Consider the following 23,674-nt stretch of genomic DNA (forward strand, 5'->3'; position numbering starts at 1 on the left):
AATTTGCTCCGAGGCGTGTTAAGTATCAGGAAGTCGTTGCTTCGCTGCAGGTGTTCGCGATGACTTGAACTCATGAGGGGGCAGAACTGCTGTCGCGCAGTGAAGTGCTTCTCGGTCCTGAAGAGCTCGGAAGTGTGTTGAGTTTCAAGGAACCGTTTACTTTGTGGTTTCATTTGGCGCATCGTTCAGTGTAGAGGTGTCATGTCTGAAGCCAGTCTTTCTGGACAGATGAAACAAACACAAACAGGCTAGCTGTGTGCACCTGTTTCCAGTCTTTGTGCTAAGCTAAGCTAACCGGCTGCAAGTAATAGTATGAAACTGTAAATTATAGCTTATTTTATGAAAAAAAAAAAAGCCCCAAACTGCAGTATTTGGATCACCATAAGTAATATACAGGTGAAATATGTGGTTTGGTACATAAACAAAAATAAAAATGACACAGATTGCAAATGTGTTCAAATGTTCCCTCATGCAAAGTCCTGGCATGTACTAAACTCTCTCTATTTGTTCTGCTTCAATCAAAGTCAACCTTCTGCAGAGAGCATGTTCACATGTTGTGTTTTCCTTTGGCGGCTGAGGTTTGGACCTTACAGCTGCATCTTTTCAAAGAATAATCATCCTGCTCTTCTTCTTGGTTTACCTGCAACCTTTTGTTGTGTGTCAATTACTCTGAGCCAGGAACATACAGACTGATATTTACACGTATGAAGAGGATCTTACATGTGTAGCCGCTCATATCCAACTCAAATGACTCAAATAGCCCCAGTGGTTGCACAGATGCACCTTTTTAGTTTGTTTATGCAATTTTCAAAGAAAAAAACAATAAAAAACGCGTCCAACATAAATTGCCTGCCTCAGCTTTAACGCTCACTCAATATGAGCAGCGACGTCTCCCAGTGACAAAACATTTAGCGGGCTGAAAACAAGCAAAACGACCTCAACGAGTATCGTGTTGTAGTATTCTAGTATCGTGTTGTAGTATTCTAGTATTGTGTTGTAGTATTCTAGTATTGTGTTGTAGTATTCTAGTATTGTGTTGTAGTATTCTAGTATTCTAGTATTGTGTTGTAGTATTCTAGTATTGTGTTGTAGTATTCTAGTATTGTGTTGTAGTATTCTAGTATTGTGTGTGTGTCGCTGTTCAAATGCATCATGAAAAAAAAAGAAATCTGACAGGATTTGAATACGCCGCGTTTATTGATTCTTATTTACACGACACACATCATGATGCTGCGTTACATCAGAGGCTGATGTTCCTCCACAAGGAGCTCACACACACACACACACACACACACACACACACACACACACACACACACACACACACACACACACACACACACACACACACACACACACACACACACACACACACAAGGTGTTCAGGCAAATCAAATCTCTGCCTTCTGTCATCTACCAAGTAGTGGGAATTAAGTTTAAATGCACTAATGGAAATGTAACAATATTACTATAAATAACTTTATAGTATACTATATATATATATATATATATATATATATATATATATATATATATATATATATATATATATATATATATATATATATATATATATTATACTTTATTCTTCATCGCTGCCTGGCTTCAAAACATATATCCTGTTGCTAGGTAACTGTTAATTGTGAAAATACAGGTATACTTCATGAAGAGAGAGGGACAAGGATGGAGGAAAGAGGGTCGGGGGACAGAGCAGTGCCACACACACACACACACACACACACACACACACACACACACACACACACACACACACACACAGCTGAGAGATATTCAGAGTCTTCTCAGGTCACCGGTTTCAAGGAGGAAGTGAGTTGGATCACTGGAGGTGACGCTCGCTTCATCGGACTCTCGGTGCTGCCGCCCCTCCGTCATCTGTCCTTCCTCCCCCTCTTCTGCTCCCTCCATCCTGCTCCTCCTCTCATTCTCCATAATCCAGTGAACTCTCGTGCATAACTCACGCGGCCCTCTTTCTTTTATTACCACGCACGACGCCCCACCACCACCACCTCTTCCTCCGCCCTAATAACTCAAGTTGACGCACAATATAAGGGGGCATTGGAGGGAGCAAGAGGGGGATAAAGAAAGTGAACGAGTGGAGGAGGGAGGGTGGGCAGCAAGAAGGGACGCAGTTAGAGAGTATAAGGTGGGAGACAGGAGAACAGGGAGGAGTTACGGGGCCGATAGTGAGGGCGAGAGGCAGGTGGAGAGCGAGGTGGAGAGCGAGGTGGAGGCTGAATTCGAGCTGTTGATGTCTTCGGCCTTCAGCCACAGACTCCTGTTCAGACCAGAAGAAGAAGTAAGCTGTCTGTCATTCAGGTGAGCAGCTGAAACACAGCGCTGCAGCGCGGCTGTTGATGATCCCCAGTTAAGGCGGGGTGCAAACTCACATGTGAATCTCTTACTAATATGTCTTGTGTCCCCTCCCCACACACACACACACACACACACACACACACACACACACACACCTCACCCCCTCCGTCAATAATTTAATAAGTCTCGCTCGACAGTGTGACTGAAAAATTAATGTGAGCTAGGAGTGAGGGGATGACGGATGGGGAGGTGGAGGTGGAGGTGGAGGCGGAGGCGGAGGCGGAGGTGGAGGTGGAGGCAGAGGCGGAGGTGGAGGTGGAGGTGGAGGCGGGGAGCTGCTGAGTACAGAGGTGAGAGCAGGGCAGAGATTTAGCATACAGAGTGGACGCTAAGCTAGTTAGCATTGCGTTTGCTCTCGTCAGCAAGTTTCCCATCACGCCTCTGAACTTCCCAGGTTCCCCTGGCAGGCGTCGGGGAGCTGTGGAGAGCGCAGGTGAGGGGATGCGTCACGCACCTGCGCGGTGGCTTTGGGCCCTTTTGGCCACAAAGCAAATGAACAGAGCTCTACTGTTCGGGCACAAAACCAGCTCGCGGCGCAGGATTACCTCCACCTTTGACCGGACGAGAAGGCGAGAGGTCTCTGAAAGTACCTGGCGAAGGACTCGTGGAGTCACTGGTCCTGATCAACGACCTGAGGGCCGGTACAAACTCCTCCTGTCCCTTTAAGTCGCTCTGGATGAGATCGGCTTGTGAAAATGTCAAAATGTATAATTTACGGACTACACGGCCCGCAGCTGTTCAACGGCGGAACGAAGAGCGAACGGTTGTTTTGGGATGTGAGGTGCTTTTGAAACGTGAGCGGTAATCAAAGCTAATCCCTCGCTCCTCCGTATTGAACATCGACATGTCAATGACATGACCGGACCTGGCTGCGTGTGCGTGACATGCAATGTTTTAAACACAGAGCTGAGGACACGAGCCACCGAGCTCGCTGCACAACATTTCAGCCTCGATTGTCCGCGGGATGTTTTTGCCTGTATCCTCCTGCTTGTTATTCACACATTTAAATACATTTGCACAGGGGACCTGCTCAGTACAAGAACAATATTACACTGTTTGCAACTGAACGGCGTCGGAGGCTGCAGCCGCGAGATAAATGCCCTTCTCAATGTCAGTTTGATGGCAATTGCTGAGACAGGGGAGGGTTTTCTTCATTTACTTCCATCAACCAGATTTTTCAATCCGTCCCGCTTCCCCGACCTCAGATAATTATTATGCGTTGTGAAAGACCTCAGAGCTGATCTCTGCTGGACGGATCAGTGCTGAAGCCTCACAGGGGGAACCCAGGACCAGCTCTCACAATGTAACCACACAACAGGTCTCAGGCAGGTACTGCAAAGTCCAGCAGGAGCTGTGACGGTGTGTGTGTGTGTGTGTGTGTGTGTGTGTGTGTGTGTGTGTGTGTGTGTGTGTGTGTGTGTGTGTGTGGAGGGAGGAGAGAGCAGCCTGAGAGAACCCTGAGGGCTGTGTGGAGCGCCAACAGCAGTGTGTGTTGTTGAGGGGGCAGACCCAGAGCCCACCACTCCACCATGCAGCCATATGGCCCTGAGAGAGAGAGAGAGAGAGAGAGAGAGAGAGAGAGAGAGGGAGAGAGAGAGAGAGAGGGAGAGAGAGAGAGAGAGAGAGAGAGGGAGAGAGAGAGAGAGAGGGAGAGAGGGAGAGAGGGAGAGAGAGAGAGAGAGAGAGAGAGAGAGGGAGAGAGAGAGAGAGAGGGAGAGAGAGAGAGAGAGGGAGAGAGGGAGAGAGAGAGGGAGAGAGAGAGAGAGAGAGGGAGAGGGAGAGAGAGAGAGAGAGAGAGAGAGAGAGAGAGAGAGAGAGAGAGAGAGACAGTGTGACAGAAAGATCATGCATTTGAGAGGCAAAGGACTCAACGAAGGGTTTCAGATTGTGTGTGTGTGTGTGTGTGTGTGTGTGTGTGTGTGTGTGTGTGTGTGTGTGTGTTCAGGGACAGAAAGGAGAGTCAGACGGACTGCGTGAGCGTCCACTACAGTGGGCAGGGGAACGTGAGAGGACGGAGGGTGGGACTTATTCGATGCATAAATACGGCGGCAAAGTGAAATGAATCCAGAGAGAGGTCATAGAGGTCATAGAGGTCATAAAGGTCATAGAGGTCATTAAGGTCATTGAGGTCATAAAGGTCATTAAGTTCATAGAGGTCATTGAGGTCATAGAGGTCATATAGGTCATAAAGGTCATAGAGGTCATAAAGCTCATAAAGGTCATTGGGGTCATAAAGGTCATTGAGGTCATTGAGGTCATAGAGAAACACAAAAGGCTTAAAAAGACTCGGTGTCATTTGCGTGAAACTTAGTTTTTTATTATTAATACTCAACACTTCATTTTGTTCATCATGTACAAAGAGAGAGGAAAGTCTTATTTGAGCACTTATAATCGTAGATATCAGTATTATCCTTATTAGAAGTACCTTAATGATTTTTTTTTTCTTTTTTTTTTTTTTGCGATTTTGTCATGACGCGGTTAATTTTTGTTATTGAGATTACTTTGATCGTTTCCATACAAAAAAAACCCAAAACAAGGTAAATGTTTTTCCCCCAATATTCAGTATTTACACAACCTGTACAATTATTTGTTTTTGTGTCGTTTTCTGTTCGTATGGTGTAAAAATTTGGGGGATTATTTCAAAGAAAAGGGCCACAAAAAGAGAAAAGAATGGCCAAGAATAATATTATGTATATCATTATGTATACAATTGATACTATTCATATGTTACATCTTTGTTAACCCACAGTAAACCTAATCAATGTGTGTTCACCTTGTGAAATACATGTAGTAGCAACCCCTGATGCCTTTTTCATTCTTGACTGTATGAATGATGACGATGGAAAATAGCAATATTAAACAAACAAAACTGTACACAATTTAATAGAAAATTCTGTATGCATCAATATAAAGCAATATCAATACATATTAATACACGCACACACAGATAGATCTCTAAAATATGAGTAAACAGCTTCTGCAAATGAATTAGAGTGAACTGGAAAATTATAAGCAGCTAAATTACATGGAGCTTCACAACAAATCAATCGCATAATATCACAGTATAATTCTTCCTATCTGCATGTGACTTGTTGATTTTTAAAAAAAGAAAAGAGAACCAACACACTATGATAGAAATATTGATGTCAAATACATTTTCACGAGTCAGTTTAACCGGTGCATGGATCCCTGTGGCTGACCCCGCCGTGCTCTGGTTTGGTCCCATGTGTCAGTGTCCCTGACAGAAAGAAAACACAGCCGAGGGCGACACTCACACCCTCCGCCTTCAGGACGTCCCACACCCGCTCTAACTTGCCACAGCCGTTTGTTGCGTTGTAAAAATGTGACACAGTGTTGTTGTTTTTTCTCGCTCTGCCCGACACCATTTCCACAAAATGTGCTGCGGCGCGCTCGCGTGCAGAGGAAGTGAGCCCGGGACCAAGCGGGCCGCGAGGGAAATGAAACAAATAATACATCGAAACCTCTGGGCGAGCCGTGCTCGCTGTGGCGGAGCAGCTGGAGGTGGTGGAGGCCCGATGAGAGCATGGTTACCACAGTGTCAGGTGCACCTTTGACCTCCCGAGCGGCAGCCGGACGCCGGCCCTGCCGCTCGGCCGCCAGGGCGCGAACCCCCCCACGAGAAAAGAAAACAGGTGGAAGGAAGTGATGCATTGGCACATACAGTGTACAGTAAGAGCTTGTTTTCAGTTTTGTCATCCTGTTTATTGCAAATGAGGAGAAGGACCGCGGTGGCTTGTGCGGGGAGAAAAACATAAATGCAAACCCAACAGAGTTTGCGTGCACGCGGAGACATTTTTCACTTTTCAATCAACCCGCGAGACATGAAAGCAGTTGAGGAGAAAAACAGAAGAGAGATGAATTTCTCTCCGAGGGCCGGGGCGAGGATTATAGAGACTTATTGGAATCAGTGCCATACAGAAGAAGACCGGGGGAAATAACTTCCGACTGCATGGGGGACAAACTTGCATATGTACACAACAAATTACAAATCATATCTGCCGTCTCCTACTGAGAAACAAGCGGTGCACAAAGTTGCTCAAATATAAATTAGAATCCAAAAGCTTTTAAGTGTTTCAGCTGTCAAACAGTTTACTAACAGGCGAGCGAAAATATAGCCACAGCAGTTGATTCCCCTAAAATGAGACATGACAGGACAAATGTTGCACCTTTTAATAAGGGGTTGCACAAATGCATTTCCGCGTCAAATGGATTCTCGATACGATGGAACTACACTCGCTCTCGGGTAATATTGTGCCGAAATCCTCAGCAGTGTTAACATAAACTCTGGGGAATGTCCAGCGCACATTTGTGTGTGTGTGTGTGTGTTTGTATAAGTGTGTGTGTGTATCCGTTAGCACAGTGATGTATAGCCCAAACATAGAGAGGGAACAGGTTTGGCCGGGCCGACGATGGCTCTAAATTCTGTGTGCAATCAACGTTCGAGCCCGGGTTTAAAAATAAATCAATAAATAAAAAAACGGGCAACGAAAACACAAATATCCTGTACGCTTCTTTAACGCTGCTTTAAAAATGAAGGATCACAATATACTGCCTCTATACGCAAATATCATCTATGTATACACGTAATATTGTATTCCATAAATGTGTAGATAATTGATTTTTATCTCAAAAAGCATGAAGAAGAGCTTACCTTAAAAAGAGAGAATCTAAACACAATTCAAGGGAAGCTTAGCAAAGACTCCTAAAACTAAACTTTCCCTTTTTTATCACCAAACGTCTACACCTACAGTAAATTATCCTCGATTTCCAACACTTTAGTGAAAATATGGCAAAGCATAATCTTAACATAATCAGTATACTCATTGGTAAACTATCATAATTAAGTAAACATGAGATTTAAAGAAAAAAAGGTTCAATTATATCACTTATGATTAGTAATATTTGTGTCTTAACTATATTTTGCATATTTTTGTTCATGAGTTTTTTTTGTTTTTGAGATTTTTATCATCGTTTTCTTTATTTCTTAAATTGCTGTAAAACATATTGAAACTTACATCCTGTCTGTCTGTTTACTGTACAAAGTGAAAAGAGTTTTAAATATATTATTTACAGGGAAAAGATCGAACGTACAAATGTTGACGCTGATTGATGCCCACTCCCAAGTCTCGTTGCTTATTTCCTCGTCGGTTCCTGGTCGCCTCCGTACGCCTCCGTACGCCATCTCGCTGATAATGGTTGACCTGAACTTTCAAAAATGTGTGCGTATAAAAATTCCAGAGATCCCAATCTATTCATTAGGAGAGTCATCGGGGAGGTGGACGGATGGGTCTGTTTGATTTAAGGCTAACTCGATCGGTCTCACATTGACGGCGTCGTCTGTGGAGCGAGGGAAGGAGGAGCGGCGGAGTTATGGATAGTTCTCAGCAGGTTAGTGTGGGAGGGAGGGAGGGTGAAACAACTGTAATCATTCAATCGTGATTTGCTTCCCTCCACGCACACACACGCACGCACGCCAACCTTTGAGATTAGGGAATAAGAGAGAACGCCGAAGTGACAAAAGATCGCACTCCAACACCGGGCCAGCGCTCCTGCGCAGTCTCCCGCAGCCCTTGAACTTCTGACACCGCCAGCCAACCGAGGATCGAACCTTTAAATGACTAAAAGAGGCTTCTTTATTCTGTACAGTGATACGATGAGTCATCGCGGGGCCGAGGGGGGAGGGGTGATGGGATGATAAGGCATGTCTACTGAGTGCCTGAACCTACACTGAGTAAAAGGTCCTGTGCAATAAACGAGGCCTCTCCAGCTCAAAAGGACTCTCCACATCAGTCGGAGGGGAAAAGGCCGGAAAGCGTTAGCAAGATGGCCGCCTTCCGGACGCCTCCGTCGGTGTTTCAGCGGCCTCTTTCAACTAGACATCCTCCTCAGCTCAAGCTCCAATCGGCATCATTGTCACGGGGCAACAACACGTCTCCCACATGTTCTGTTGCGCCTCGCCAACAAAAACAACAACAACTACAGTGCATATATTAATCATACACAATGTACAAACAAAGCTTTCTGTGTGCGCGGCGCCGCGGCCGCTTACGTGAGGGAGAAGTGACGCCTACATCGAGAAAACCGGCGAGAGAGAGGCCGAAAAAAAATAGCGAGTGCCTGGTGACTGCTATCCTGTAACACCTGAATAAAAAGAAGTGGTCTGAAGGCTGCCGGGTTGTGATGGTGAGAATGCGTCGGTCCGTCCGCGGCATCCTGAAAACCTCCGGCTCGTAAAGCGCCGCCCAAACTCCACGTACGAAATAATCTTACGAAGTTATAAAACGTCCTCCCCGTGTATCGCAACGCGCCGCCGGCCGCGGCGTCTCGAGGCCCGCTGTGCATTTTCGCCGCAGCTTTGGCTCGTAATGCGCGTTCGGGGACACCGAGCAGCCGAAAAGGCGCGCCGGCGCCGCGAGGGCCGCGTGTGAACCGGAAGGACACGCCCACTGGAGACCATTAAGGCACGTCCTCCCTCTCAGTGTCTTCAGCTCCGGACGAAACGTGTCGTTCACAGTAACACAAGTTCAGACCGACAAAATCTGCATGTGTTTAAGAGTGCGTGTGTGTGCGTGTGTGTGTGTGTATGTGTGTGTGTGTGTGCATTTGACTTGTAACGTCTTCAAACATCAAATGAGGATCTGTCGGCTCTAAATGTGTCCGCCAGGTCCTGTTTTCCCACAAGGAGCAAATAAATGTATGAGCATGGAGTAAAATACTCTACAGAACACAGAAAAAAAAGGACTTCAGTCTTTCTGGCTTGTTGGTTGAACTTAAAACAACCTTCCTGCTACCACCCGGGGTAGACAGGATACAACTACAGATACTAAAAAGTGAGATATTATACCAACAGAACATAAAACAAGAAAAACTTAGTGATATCATAAGCAGTGGTATCGTAATCAGCACTAACGTCTTTGTTATTCACAATGTTATCAAGATTATTGTTGTTCTTATACCCTGTTTTTTTTCCTTTCCTAGAAGAATATCTTATTATCATTCATGATTGTATTTCTCGTAGCAAACAAGATCAGCTCTTTTGGCGTCAGGGATGAGGAGAGGAGTAGGCCGCACGGTGGAGGGGACGGACCGGGCCGAGAGAGAGAGAGAGAGAGAGAGAGAGAGAGAGAGAGAGAGAGAGAGAGAGAGAGAGAGAGGCTCTCGTCCTCTCTTGTGTCGCGGCTCAGTGAAACGTGACAATGTCTCCTTTCCGCGGGGACACAGGGGCAGATGGGCCGCTCGCTCTCGCAGTCTTTCCTCAGCGGGGGCTCTCAGACGGCCGTCACATCGCACCAGGCTCAACGCGTCCAATATCAAACGGCGGCGAGGTGTCGCCTCTCTGCGATAATAACCACGTACACGGACTTCTGCCTCGCTGGCGGATGAAGTGATGGAGTCTTTGGGGGGTGTCGAGGGGAGCGCTAATCGACTGTGTTTGAGGAGCTTTGGCCGTTTCTGAGAGAGGGTTAACGTCCCACATCCCCTCAGGGTTTTTTGCAAAAATCAAGATCCCCCCTCCCCTTTTCCCGCTCTTACTCTTATTTCGCAGTCTCTCCCCTGCATTACCTCATCGTTCTGTCCCAATATGGGCTCGGGTCGCAGTGTGTGGACAGTGTCTTTAAAATCATCCCTGATCTCCGAACACCGCTCGCCTCCCCCTCCTCCCTCGCCGCCGCCGCCCCCGGCTCCTCCTCCTCCTCCTCCTCCTCCTCCTCCTCTTCTGGCTCTCACACGTCCGACTCAATGCTGGAGAGTTTCTCGTACACATGGCCGTTGCTTCCGTTGAAGGGCCGCGGGGGCCCGACCCCCAGCATGGAGCCGTGGTGGTTCATGCCACCGAGGCTGAGCTCCTTCGGGAACCGGGGGGTCACGTTGGACATCACGCCGGCTGTGGCGGACGCCGGCAGGTACGACGTCGTGCTCATCTGGCTCCTGAAGTCACTTCGGCTGTTTTTGGCAACTTGTTGCTGCTGCTGTTGCTTCTTCATGTAATACTGTTTGGCCCCGTGCATCAGACACTGGTCGTCGCCGAACGTGGGAATAAAGGGGTTTTGGTTCACCCTGTCGGGGTAAAGCGATTTGGATAAGGAGAACCCGCCTCCTCCTTCCATCAAAGACCTATCCCGGTCTCGCATGTCTCTCTCTCCCACGGAGCGCCGGTGGAGGCCCTCGCCGCCTCTGAACAGGCCGAATGGCGAGCCGGGTCTTTTGCGGCCCTCCCCTCCGTAAAACAACGGGTCCCTGTCTCGCTCCCTTTCTCTCTCCGAGCCCCCGTGGCGCTCAAATATGTGCGCGAAGGGGCTGGTGCCCTCCATGTAGCGTTCTTTCTCCTTCAAGCTGACGCTCCTGGGCGGGGGCAGCATCCCTCCCATACCGGGGCCGCTCATCCCTCCGCCGCCTCCGAGGCCCCCCATCAAACTCCCCATCCCGCCCGACTCCTCCTTCTGAAGGTCGACAAACGCGTCGTACGAGTGCTGCCGCCTCAGCGGCTTGCCGAAGCCTCCGCCCTTCCTCCTCTGCTGGCCCTGAGATTGAGACTGAGGGCCCGCGCCCATCCCTCCCCCACCTCCGCCTCCCCCCATCTGTTCCAAGAGGTGGTTGTTGTCCTCGCTGATATCGTAGAGGTTTCCGGTTTTTTTACAGCCCTCGCAGCGCATGCAGGTCGCGGAGCTGGGGCGGCTGTTTCCTCCGCCTCCCGAGGACCCGCAGTTCATGCCCCCGCCGTACCCTCCGCCTCCGTGCATGGACATCTGCTTGCCCACTCCCACCCCGCTGGCCCGGCAGTTCCTGCACTCCCACTCTCCCCCTGCCAGCCCAGATCCTCCCACACCCTTCGGATCTGGCTTTTTGGGTTTGCTCTTAAGGAAGTCGTCCACTGGCACCAGGGTGGTGCAGGGACCCCCTATGTCCCGACTCCCGGGGCCCTCCGTCAGGTCCACGTGTTCCCACTGAGGGACGCCCTCTTTGGGCCGAAACTGGTCCAAATAGAAATCTCTCACGCTCTCCTTTTCTCTGAAGATATAGGTGTTCCCATCGTTTCCACCTCCACCTCCTCCTCTCTTCCGTTCGGCGGGCAAAAGCGGTGGGGAGGTGGAGCGGTGGCCGTGGTAGTGGTGGTGGCTGATGTGGTAGGGTTTCCTCCTGTAGCCCAGCTCGATCTCGTCCAGCTCCCGTCTGGACTTGGCAGAGGCCGGCCTCTTTTTCAGGCTGTCGCGGTACTGCTTGCGCTTCTTGGCGTTCCCCTCCAGGTTTCCGTAAGTGACCGTGTGCGTGGAAATATCCGAGACGTCGGACCGTATGTTCCCCTCGTCCTCTCCTCTCCCTCCGCAGTAGCCGTGCCCCGGGACGAATGTGGAGCTGGAGGCGCCTCCCTTGAAGGAGAACTTCCCGTACAGGTCCGGCAGCCCTCCCTTGAAGCCCTGGCTCGGGGGAGGAGTCTGTCCCGACAGCAGGTCGAACTTGCTCATGTTCCTGTGGGTCAGCGCGGAGCAGGGCTGCGTGGTGAAGATCGGGGCCACCCCTCCGCCCAGGCTGTCGCAGTCGAACATGCCGCCCTCCAGAGAGCTGGCGCTGCCCAGGCTGTGGGGCCGGTTGACCGGCGGCCCGCTGAGCCCGAGCGTGGAGCCGTGGTGGTGCAGGTAGTGGTCCTGGTACAGGTTGCTGTCCTTCGGGTGGAGGTTGCCGAACGTCCGCTCCACCTCGCTGATGTAGTCGCTGAACATGTTGTCCTCCGGCAGGTACGGCGGCTTGCAGTCCGAGTGGCCCGCCAGGCTGCGCCGGTGTTCGGAGATGTCGTAAACGGAGGATTCGCGGCGGATGAAGTCCAGGGCGCTGTGCGGGGAGCCGTTCACCCCCGACAGGGACGCCATGTTCTTGGCGGTGCGCAAGAGGCGCATTATGTTGGAGTGGGTGTTGTTCATGGTGGCTGATGGCGAGTTCAACGCCGAGCTGCTCTTCTCCTCGATCTGCACCCCGTGGATGCAGCTGTAGATGCCCTGTGTGGGGAAACAGAGGAAAGGAGCGGCATTAGAGGAGGGAACGCTTGGCTAGTTGCACCGTTATTCCTCACTAATAACGTACCACAAGTTGACGAAAACCTCTCTCTTTTTCAAAAACCCAGACGATGCAACACGAGGGCCGCTCTTCCTGCTGATGCTGTTCATAGCTTGCTCAATAAATGCAGGAAGTAAAAGCGGCCGTTGCATATCATTCATGGACAGTAGCATGTGGTATATCAACTGGTCTGAGATAAAGTGAGACAGTGCAAGTGAGCATGAAGATCCAGAGAGGACAGCGCAGCCGCATGGCGGATGATTGATAAAGGCAAAGGCGCTGTAAACCCCCCCTGGGTCCCGCCGGTCAATACCTTTCATCAATGTGATTAGAATTCAGCTGAACAATATCCTCCGGCAGTTATTAAACACCTTCGCTCCCGCAGCGCTCGGCGCCTGCGACACAATCTCCTCGGAAGAGAAAGGCCACGCCAAGGAGACGCCGGCTGAGCGTCGCAGTGACAGAAAGATAAACTGCACCATTTGCATCCAGTGATGTACGATACAATATTCAGATAGAAATGGATGCGCAGAGGAGAGCCAACCGGGCGTGACGGATGGGGACGGTAAAGGTGCAGATCAATTCCAAACAACGATTTTGCTCAGTTTTTCTGGCCGTCTGCGGAGGACCACGGGAATAAAGGGAAGCTTCTGGCCGCCGTCAAGAGATCAGAGATCCGTTGACCTCCGTCCTGCTCGCCACTGGTGGCGGCGTGAGCGAGGAGATAGGGGTCAGCCGGCTGTCAAATCCTCTCCGCTGCTCCACGATGACTCTTTCCAATCGCCTCCTTTTATCCACTAATGTGCGTCGTTGACCCTCAGCTCTGCTTTCCCTCGTTGCACGCTCGTCAATTAGCTACACGGACGGCGCCTGCATTGCAGCAAAAAAAGGCCTTCATCCCTTATTCCACTTTTATAGCGTATTACGTCCCTCAATTTCACAGTCTGTCAACAGCCCAGTATGTAAAGCTTGACAATGGATGAAACCAAGAGAGGTGAGCACAAACACTAAAGGACTCATACGTGCATTTTGAGAACGTACACGCCCACCTGCGTGATATGAAGCATCTTTCAATGTTTATCCGGTCCTTCCTCGTCTCATCTGTGTTTCTTTTTTTTCCATCTGCCTGTTTATACAATTTGTCATCACTTCGTATCTTTTGTTTTTTCTTCTTTTATTGTCTTGATTACGCCCCACCTGCTGCCAAAATCTGTCACGTCTTCCCTCCCGTGGCTTTTTTTTTGCGACAGCGTCCCATTTTGGCCTGACTTTTTCCGTAAGCAACCGTCTTTATCTTCAGATGACCCTCCTCCCCCTCAGGTTTCAACCTTTATAGACGGAGAAGTTGTGTCGCGTTGAGCAGCGGTGGCGTTTTACAGCGCAGCTCAAGCTGAATAATTGTGCGGTTTTTAAGCTGTTCCCCTTCAGGCGCGCACACGAGGGGCACAAATAAGCAACAAGAAGTTAATACTGTAGTGCATCAAATCTTGGACATTTAACAAAGTGATTGCTGCTTCGTATTCAACAGCAGATTTAGTCGACTCCACAAGCCCACATAATGTAACAGTTGGCAGATTGCTGCCGGCCCGGCGCTACTGCAGCTGATTATTTGGGCAGGATGTGTGAATAGCAATAACTGTGGCCTGAGGCTTTGCTGAGAATTTTCAATCCACCGGGGGAATCACAGCAAAATCTATAAGTGATTACACTGGAACAGAGAGGCAGGAAATCAACAAATAACTAGCCGCCCCTATGTGCGCTGGCACATGCTGTGGAGGCCCATTGTGCCGCCGCGCTGCAGCTCGTGATGTGATCGAGCCTGCGTGTGGTGGCGTGCACGGGGGCTCGATGCAAATGAACCTCGGCCGCGAGTGATTAAACCTCCGATACGTTTACTGTTCTGAAGCCATTAGAGGCCTTTTAAATCAATAGAATTAATTAGTTTCAGCGTTGCAGGTGGGACCTGGAGGAGCAGGGAGCCAGGGGACGGGACGCTCGCAGGGCGGGAACGCCGCGCCGTGACCGACGCCACGTGACGCGCGCCGACCGGAACAGATGTCTCATTTTTTACACTGCTGGGCTTAAATGTTAATTGCGGCAATAACAATAAAGTTTATTGGATTATGCTGTGAAATTAAAAAAGCGGAATTAATCTGAGTGGCAGAGCAAAGGAGGCGGAGGCGAGAGGGGGGAGAAAATGGCCAAGACTGGAAAGAAACACTTGAGTAAATGAGGAAGAGACGATGTGAGGCTGCGGCCGAGGATTTCAGAAAGATAATAAAGCGTAATTTCCACTATTGTTCCACAAACGGCCGGGCTCGCTGATGCATATGCAAATGAGCGCCCCGTGAATATTTCCCCCTGAATATTTGAACATGCCGATTCATCGGGCTGCATTTGTGGACACTCGGCGTTCATTTGTGTTGTCACATTGTTGCAGAGACAAGAGGTAATTCCTGTAAATGAGAGCAATAACTGGATGTTACACCAGAGCTAATTGCTTTCAGATCCAGGCCCCGTACAAATTATAATGATGTGATAACAACAACAAAAAACACCAGCAGCTCTACTGACATTTTAGCAACTGATATCTCCCGCTCCTTCATCGCAAACGGCCGCGCGCACGACCATAACCACCACCACGTCAAATTAACACCACACAAAATAATCAAAGTTGGGCACTGGAGCGTAATATTAAAGCAAAGAGGGGAAAATGCCCCCCCCCCATCCTCCTCCTCCTCCTCCTCCTCCTCCTGTAGCATTGCTTTCCTGGCACAAGCAGCTCCGATACCACGGCAGCATATCAAATGTGATGTGTGTGTGTGTGTGTGTGTGTCTCTGCTGTAAATTAGCCACGTGGTTTGGCCTGCAGCGGTTCACCTTCAGAGGCACACAGTGAATTACACCCGAGCCGTGTCAAAACAATTGGAATGCAAATCAAATACCTCGGGGTGACTTTGGTCTCCTGGGATCCAGTAATCTACCCTCCCCGGTTCTGTGGCCGAGTTTTGTTAAGTGAAATATTGATTTTGGCTCAACATTTTGTAAATATTTACCCCACGGACGCCAGGCGGGCCTAACCACCGAAAAACAAAACGGAAAAAGCTCCACGATCGGTTTGGAAGTGAGAGTCTGGATCGGTTACATGATCATTTACTGTTTTTTGTTTTTTTTGCGGCCCCCGAAAGCCTCGGAGGACGAAGCGGAGGCGCCGCTAACGCTAACGCTAACGCTAACGCTGATGAAGGAGTGAAGGTCACCGTACGGGCGCTGATGCAGTAAACTGGAGAAATATATCAACTTTTGGGCTGAACCATGTGGTGAAGATCAGTCTCTCTACTTATCCTTTAACTCCTCACCACTTTCTTTAAATCCTCACCCCGTCTTTCCCAGCTTTCATCCCAACGGAGAAAAGACGAAGAGCGCTGACAGTACTGATCAGGATTCATCTTTTGCTATCAGACGGGTGTGTTTCGACGACTGTGACGAGACAGGAGGGTCGTACAACACCGCGCTGAAGGCAGTGGAGCAGAAGTACAGACGAGGCAGGAAAAGGACTCGGTACTATCCGGCGTATGGCGATCTGGATCTGAAGTTCATCAGCTCCAGTTAGCCAGAAGCTCCCGGTCACACCAGACCAAGTGAGTCTATTGAATGCTGCGTTTCACTGCTTCGCAAAGTGACTTTTCATTTACGAAGAAGAATTCCCTACGTTGCATTTGAACATTTAAAGGTTGCGTGGAAGTCACCATATTTTCTTTTAGCGGTAGGTAGTCGACTGTGCTACGACTGGGCTTGATTTGATGCTTGAAAACACAAGTCTGATGTGAACTGCATCAGCTCCAGTGTGCCGGCAGACTTTACAAGGCAATCAGGACTTTTGTTAAAAAGCACAAGCCATGAAACGCTGCCGGTCTCACGCAGTGGAAACTCCTCTGTGTTGCTGTCCAGACGGATCTATTCACCACGACTTCATTCACTCTGACAACTTTCTTGATATCAGCTCCAACGTCTCGGGGCTTTTTTTCTCACCCTGCTGATGGAGAAGACGAAGCCGGGCTGGCCGGAGCAGACGCCCATGAAGCAGAAGCGCAGCTGCCAGTAGAACCAGTGCTCGCAGATGAAGGTGATGAGCGACAGCGCCATGGCGGCACCCAGCATGTAGAAGACGCCGGCCATGTTGTCGATGTCCAGCTGGCTGGACATCACCTCGTTCTTCTCGTGGTGGCAGATCCCCGTCAGCCACAGGGACTCCAGCTCCTCCATCTCACCTGGATGGAGGAGAGGGAAGAGGGGCAGGAGAGAGAGGAGGGAGGGATGGACGGAGGGAGGAGGGTAAAGACAAAAAAGAGCCGAGACAAGAGGGTAGGGCGCACGATGACGACATGTGGAGAAGTGTTTTTATGACTCGCGCGGGAATCAGAATGAAGAAAAGTGGGATGTGAAGTAAAATAGCAGAGAGGAGGGACATGATGTAATAACAGGACGGGGTTTGGAGGACACGAGGGATGGAGAGATGATGCAACAGAAGAAGAGAGGAGGGAAGATGGCGGGCAGACGGTGGGAAGGAGGGAGGAGGAGGGAGGGGGGTGGGGGGGGTCAGGGGAGTTAGAAACGAAATGCAGCCTTGAATTCTGCAGTACGCTTCATTGCAGACTGGAAGAGAGTAACACACACCATCGGTCACATGTAATTACATTGATCTTTTTTTTTTGGCACTCACTTCTGCAAATGATTGTGTTTCTGTCTCCAGAACAATACGCTCAAGCCTCCAATGTGAGCGTGCGTCTACGCAGCGTGTTCACGAGAAAAAACACCCACAAGTGTCTGCGTATGTATGCATATATATATATGTGTGTGTGTGTGTGTGTGTGTGTGTGGGATGCCGGTCCCTGAGCTTTGGGTCTCTTTTGTGGGTCACCTTCTGTTTCACCACGAGCTGTTCTCTATCAGAGCTGAATGTGGCAGGACGGCTGCTCTTAATTAATCATACATTCAGCCGTCGTTGCGAGGGAGCACCGGCCGCATACAAACTCAGGAGGAGGCACCGCAAGCACACACACACACACACACACACACACACACACAGACACACACACACACACACACACACACACACACACACACACACACACACACACACAGACCACAGCGTTTTGATGTGACGTGTACAACACGGTGGTCAGACGCTGTACCGTGACGAGTGAGCAAATTCCATCCACCGAGAGAAACAAGTGGATCTTGAGTTCAGCTTGTTTTGAGCGGGACATTCGGGATCAGTTTGATGTTTTTATCTGAAGCAGGTGGAGGGATGAGTCTCAAACTGTCGCGTTGAGGCATTAAACTAAACTTTACTCTGTAACCTACAAATGTAAAGTTTTAGTGAAGTGCACCAGCACTGTTTTAGAGACTTAGAGGAGAAGATCAATATCCATTGCGAGCCTATATGCTTTATGTGAATTACTTCATAATCAATTAGCTTAGCTTAGCATACAGACTCATAAAGGGAGAATCAGCTAGCATTGTTTTTTACCAGCGCCTCTAAATTCACAAATTAGCATGGTGTATCTAATTTATTTTAATCCATAAAAACCAACCACTAGTGTGACATTAAACTATTTTTTATGGGTGAATATGTGTGCAAATTATAATAACTATTATGACTATTACCAACGGTGTGTGCTTCATAACTAGTAACTAGCGCATTGGGGCTTTTCATAACAACCGCACGGCGCTGAAAGGGATCAGAATAAAGAGCAGGGTTGAAAAAGGAGAACTGTGCGTTTGACTTTGTCCCGAAAGGATCAGTTCAGGGAGAACTTGCATGAAGCTTCGTGCCTGCAGCCCTGCTGTCCATCAGCTCGCACTTCATTCAGGTTGTCATCTTTCATGTTTCCACTGCTCTTATTTTGAGTCGCTTTCCGTGTTTTAATCTCTAAAAAGTATGAACCCAGAGCATTGCTCACAAAAAGGGTTTAGAGTCAAACGCCGGATGTTGAAAAGAGTTCATTTCTCATCTGAACTCCCATCATTCATGCCTGCTGTTTGTGACGGATGCAACTGGTCCTTTCAGCGCTTTCGAGCGCAGAAGGTCATTGAACTCAACACCTTCTGTAAATGACCTCCCAGGATACGCCGATCAAAACCGCCGTATCCTTTTTCCGCGTCAGTTGCGGCATATTTTACGACCCGGACTCCCTTTCCAGCCCTCGCACCGGGCCACCGGGCTCTCCTCGTGAGCCCGATCGCTTTCTAGGCCACCAGGAGGGGAGTGGATGGCGAGGCGTGGCCGAGTGACCTTGAAACCCTGAGAGGGGCGAGGCGGGCCGCTCGGTTCCCGTATGGAGGCTTTAGTGTGGCACAGGGCGACGTTACCGCGAGCCGACCCATATTCACACACACACACACACACACACACACACACACACACACACACACACACGACCTTAGAAAAGCAGGCACATGCAAGCAAGTCTTACATACGTGTGTGAAAAGCAATCAAACATTAAATCAATAAGTCAGGAACAAAACACTCTGTTATTGAATCGCATGTAGGCTGATAAAAATAAACCTGTGTGATAAATTGTCAGAATCTCAACAGCACTCTCTCATCTTCATCTTCCTCACACACACACACACAATCCTGCCTACACACATAGAGGCCTGACCCACATACGCACACACACACACACACACACACACACACGCGGTGTTGAAATACACCAGGAGCTATGCTGGCACCCCTAACTGGGACGCACTATAGTGGGCCCCTGAGGGCCTTTGGTTCGGGATGCTCACAACACGCTGGACCGTGCCAAAAACCGACAACAAAAACAACACACACACACTAACACACACACGCACACACACAGTAAACTTCCACTCTGCATCGAGCTGCGTATCAAGACGGGACATGTGGGAAATGAGTCGGGCGACGTCGCTGAAACGAGGCGAGCGCCAGACGTTGTGACTCACCGCGAAGGGTTTTCGCTCCCAAACCAGAAAGCGTGGACCAGGCGGGTCGGGAATGGACGTTTTGAACAAGTACTGACTCATTAACGCCCCGGCCCGAGCTGACAGGACCGCAGCGTTTCCAGAGAACAAGCCCCGCAGAGCTGGGACAGTCTCCCATAAAGAGGCGAGCGGGATCATAAAGCACAGCGCTCCCGCGGTGCAGCTGGAGCTCCAGTCATGACGGCAGCGTTGCTCTGCCGCCGCCACCGCCGCCGCCGTCCGTTCTGCACACACACCGGGGTGAACTGACGAGTACTTTTGACTTGCAGAGGCAATTAATCACCACGATGATGGCCGCAGACGCAGAAATGACTCAGGAGAACTGTGATTTCCTCTCCTGACTTCAGAGCTTCTTGAAAAGACTATTTTAAAGAAAGTACATGGAGGCAAATTTAGGAATAACTCCTGTTTATTACAAGTACCATTTCTTTAGGTGGGGGCCTCCGTAACCGCGTTTCTTGCAGCCGAAAGCAGACATTGTTTCAGCAACGCCGCCATGTAGCTCGTTGAGTAAAACGCTATTAAAATAGAAGAGGCCGAAGGCGACAAAACAAGAAACAAGCCGGACGTCTCCTTTGATTTTCGCCTCAAAGCTTTGTTAATAAGAACTCGTGTTGCGTTCCTCACCGAGCAGAACGAGCCGTTATCTCAGCGGCTAACCGGTGCGCCTGTGACTTGTTATTTACTCCTCGTCGCATCAACACAGCCGTGTGCGTGACAGACTCTCTGCTCGCTCAGTGCATTAAACGGTGCGCCGCCGATGAATAAAACAGCGGCGGGGCGGGGAGCGAGCCTCACCGTCTCCAAAGAGCCCCAGGATGGCCAGGTCCACGTGCCTCTTCCACAGCGACTCCTTCTGGATGGCGATGCCGTAGCCCGTGGTGGCGAAGATGTAGCCGCTGCCGATGGTCACCAGCTTGCAGCCCTCGTCCCTGCCGGCCATGTAGTTGAGTACGGCCGCGTCGTAAATGAAAGCGTCTAGTTTGCTAATGAAAAAGAGAGAGAGGGAGAGAGAGGCGGAGAGAGAGAAGAAGAGAGAGACAGGTTACAATTAATTAGCACTTAGGAGTCAGACATCACAGCTACAACGTTCCAATTAACCTGCTAAATAACTCTAAGCTGCTGATAAGTGTAATAGACTTCCACTCGGTTTGCCAAAGGCCGGAGCCGGAGCTGGAGCTGGCACGCCGGGCCGGCGGGAAAGCACACTTTACGAGAGAGGGGGAGGTATTCAGCTCCAATGTGTTTACATGAGGACGAGTAGGAGAGACATAAACAGGGTAACTATTGTCTCCATGAGTTTACACAATATGCCAGGACAACATCATGACCGCGGGTTTCCGATTCCCTTCAAAAAAGCTGCGTCAGTGCTGCAACCAAAGCAGAGGCAGCGCACATAGAAACCACGGACCTCACAGAGACAAGACCTGCAAAGATAGGGACTTTTTTTTACGATGAAAAGCCTTCTCGTGAGTTGGTTTTCAGAATGAAACTTTTCTCACCCGGCCTTGAGACTCTGCAGAGCCTCGTTGACGTTTCTCTGATGGAACTTTGTCATGTAGCCGTGCATTTCCGGATAGTTGTTCCTAATGTTTCTCTCCGTGCTCCCGTTCGGGACGGTGCCGAACCGAAACGGAGGCGAGAAGTCGTTGGGACTCTGGAACTAAGAGAGAGAGAGAGAGAGAGAGAGAGAGAGAGAGAGAGAGAGAGAGAGAGAGAGAGAGAGAGGCATGTGAAGCGGGATTGATGTGAAGTTAAAGGTGCAGGTGAGGAAAAGAAACCCTCCATCTTACCTTTTTGTCAGACAGACCGGTCACCTGGTCCACGTACTCCTCCTGGATCATGAAGGCCGCCAGGTTGGCCGTGTAGGAGGCCAGGAAGATGACAGCGAAGAAGGCCCACACGGACACCATGATCTTACTGGTGGTGCCTTTGGGGTTCTGCACCGGCACGGAGTTGTTGAAGACCAGACCCCACAGCAGCCAGATGGCCTTACCGATGGTGAAGGATGGACCGTGAGGCTCTGAAAGGAACGCACACCGTTCAGCTTCGCTTCCTCAAGCGGTGCGCGGGACACACAGCTGGTCGCCTCTGACTGGGAGCTCCCCAGCCAGAGCACGGCCTTTCAGACAAATCTGCTGGACGACCTGACGGGAAGTTCTTCACAGACGTCCACGTCACCCTCAGGGGCAGTTCAAGTAACTTTGGTGATCGCTTGACTTTTCATTGTCGCGGCAAATGTTCAATTCGTTCCAAAACTGTTGTTTTATGACCGAATACCTGCAAATTTATGGCCTTCCCATCAGCCTCTTGCACTTTTTTATGGTCATTGGCGTCTAGATAGACTTACATGACCTATAGCGGCTCTGTACACATACTATATCACACGTTTTGGATCGTTGAGGCGACCGTGTTGGTCAGTCCTCCAGCAGGCTGCAGCAGGCTGGTTCAGTCCGGCCATCTTGCCGCGATAAGCAGTTGGTTCATAATTTTCGTGTGGGTACGTGTGAGCGTGTGAGAGAGGCCGAGAGAGAGAGAGAGAGAGAGAGAGAGTGTGTGTGTGCGCGCCAGCGTGTGGGTGTGTATTGTTGTGTGGGGCTTTTGTTCGCGGGCGAGCCGGCGCTATCGTGCCAAAACCATCTCCTCCGTCAAGTTTGTGAAGAAAGTTGTGTTCAATGAATCGGGCGGAGACTTTACACATCCGCAGTCGGGCCATTGATACATCGTAGCGTCGACTCCTTTGAGTCCAAACTTCGATCTGCACTCTTCATGACACCAGACTCCCACCGCGCTGCCAGCAGATGAAACGAGGAGGCACACACAGAAGAGAACAGCGCTTTAGGGAGGAGTGCATCTTCTGCAGCACATGATGAAGGATGCGAAAGAATGAAAGGAAAAGATCGCCATTGTCTAAATATAGCCACATCAGAGATAGTGCTGTGGGAAGACATTGATTTGTATTTATTTATTTATTTTCATTTCTTTTGGTTTCTCATCTCTTTTGGCTGGGGGGGGGGCAGATCTAACACAAAACTAGCCCCGAGCTGTCAGAGCCGACGCGTGATTTTTGGGCGAAATATGGAAATGAATGCAAAGTGCCTGGTCCGGTGTGAAGGAAGCAGCACGAGAGGTGTGTGAGACACACCTGTGAAAGGATCAAAGGAGCGGCGTGGAGGAGGAGGAGGAGGATGAGGAGGAGGAGAACGGAGTCATTGGGTCAGCGAGGAAGGCTTGTCTATGTGTTGTGTGGAGGCGTACCCGAGGTGTGTTTTGTGCGCGTCTGTTTGTGCGCCGTACGGCGATCTGCACGTCTGCAGAGAGAAAGCAGTAAACTGCACCATCCCTCGTTTGGTGCAGATCACTGGAGCCTCTCTCTCTCTCTCTCTCTCTCTCTCTCTCTCTCTCTCCCCCTCTCTCTCTCTCTGCGGACGCTCAGATCGCCCGCCGCCATGTTCTCTTGCCTCCTTTGGCTGCTCGGCCGCTGACTGCTCCAGCGAAGAAGATGAGCGTGTTTCATGGTTTCACTCCCTCGCTGAATGTTGTGGAAAATGTGTCCGACACTTGATTTGGGTTCCAGCGATGCAACTGTTTCCATCGCCAAAACAAACTGTCTTCCTGCTTTCATGCGCTGGCGATGAGCTCACGTCCAGGACTTTTTTTGTTGGCTGTCTACAATTCTCCCACTCGGACGCGAGTCGGAAAATCAGAAACATGGAAAATGCCAGAAACTTTAAGCCAGCAGGCAACCGAACACTGAGGAGCGCCGGCACTGGCTGAGAGTGAGAGACGGCAACATCCACTTCCATCGTTTCATTTATCCGCTTGCAAACGGTAGTTGGATGCCACAAGAAAGGGAGTAAATGAGGTATTATTAGAGGCGTCTGATATGGTTAGCAGGAGTGTTTTCAGATGCCCCGGACATCCTCACTGCATAGCAAAAGGCCACACTGTCACCAGTAAAAGTACTGATCCTTCATCCAGATCCTTCAATTGTGAACCCCTGCACAAAATACATCAACACACATCAGTCACCGGGGCCTTTTCACTGCCTACTGATCACTTTTACGTTTGATACTTTGGAAATAAAACTACAAGAGGATTCTTAATGAATACACATTTGTACATCAGTGATTCTTCCACAACGCTCAGTGCAAAGACAATGTGAGGAGGTCAAGGTGGGTGAGCACATACATCA

At 49.7% G+C, this 23,674-nt stretch overlaps 1 protein-coding gene across 6 annotated transcripts in view; it reads right to left on the reverse strand.

Moving 5' to 3' along the window:
* Positions 1–4,689: 4,689 nt before the first annotated feature.
* grin2ba (glutamate receptor, ionotropic, N-methyl D-aspartate 2B, genome duplicate a) overlaps positions 4,690–23,674 on the reverse strand; it is a 107,247-nt gene continuing 88,262 nt past the window's right edge. For all 6 annotated transcript variants that reach the window (XM_068577816.1, XM_068577814.1, XM_068577810.1 and 3 more), the window contains 5 exons: positions 21,273–21,502; positions 20,982–21,142; positions 20,278–20,465; positions 16,498–16,736; positions 4,690–12,407 (listed from right to left, as the gene is read on the reverse strand). In XM_068577816.1, coding sequence (XP_068433917.1) covers positions 10,140–12,407; positions 16,498–16,736; positions 20,278–20,465; positions 20,982–21,142; positions 21,273–21,502 — 3,086 coding nt within the window. In that variant the 3' untranslated portion in view covers positions 4,690–10,139. The remainder of the gene's footprint in view (positions 12,408–16,497; positions 16,737–20,277; positions 20,466–20,981; positions 21,143–21,272; positions 21,503–23,674) is intronic.

The sequence above is a fragment of the Clinocottus analis genome, unplaced genomic scaffold (assembly GCF_023055335.1).
Source record: "Clinocottus analis isolate CAN_PGR_092001 unplaced genomic scaffold, fCliAna1.0.p SCAF_16, whole genome shotgun sequence".
NCBI lineage: Eukaryota > Metazoa > Chordata > Actinopteri > Perciformes > Cottidae > Clinocottus > Clinocottus analis.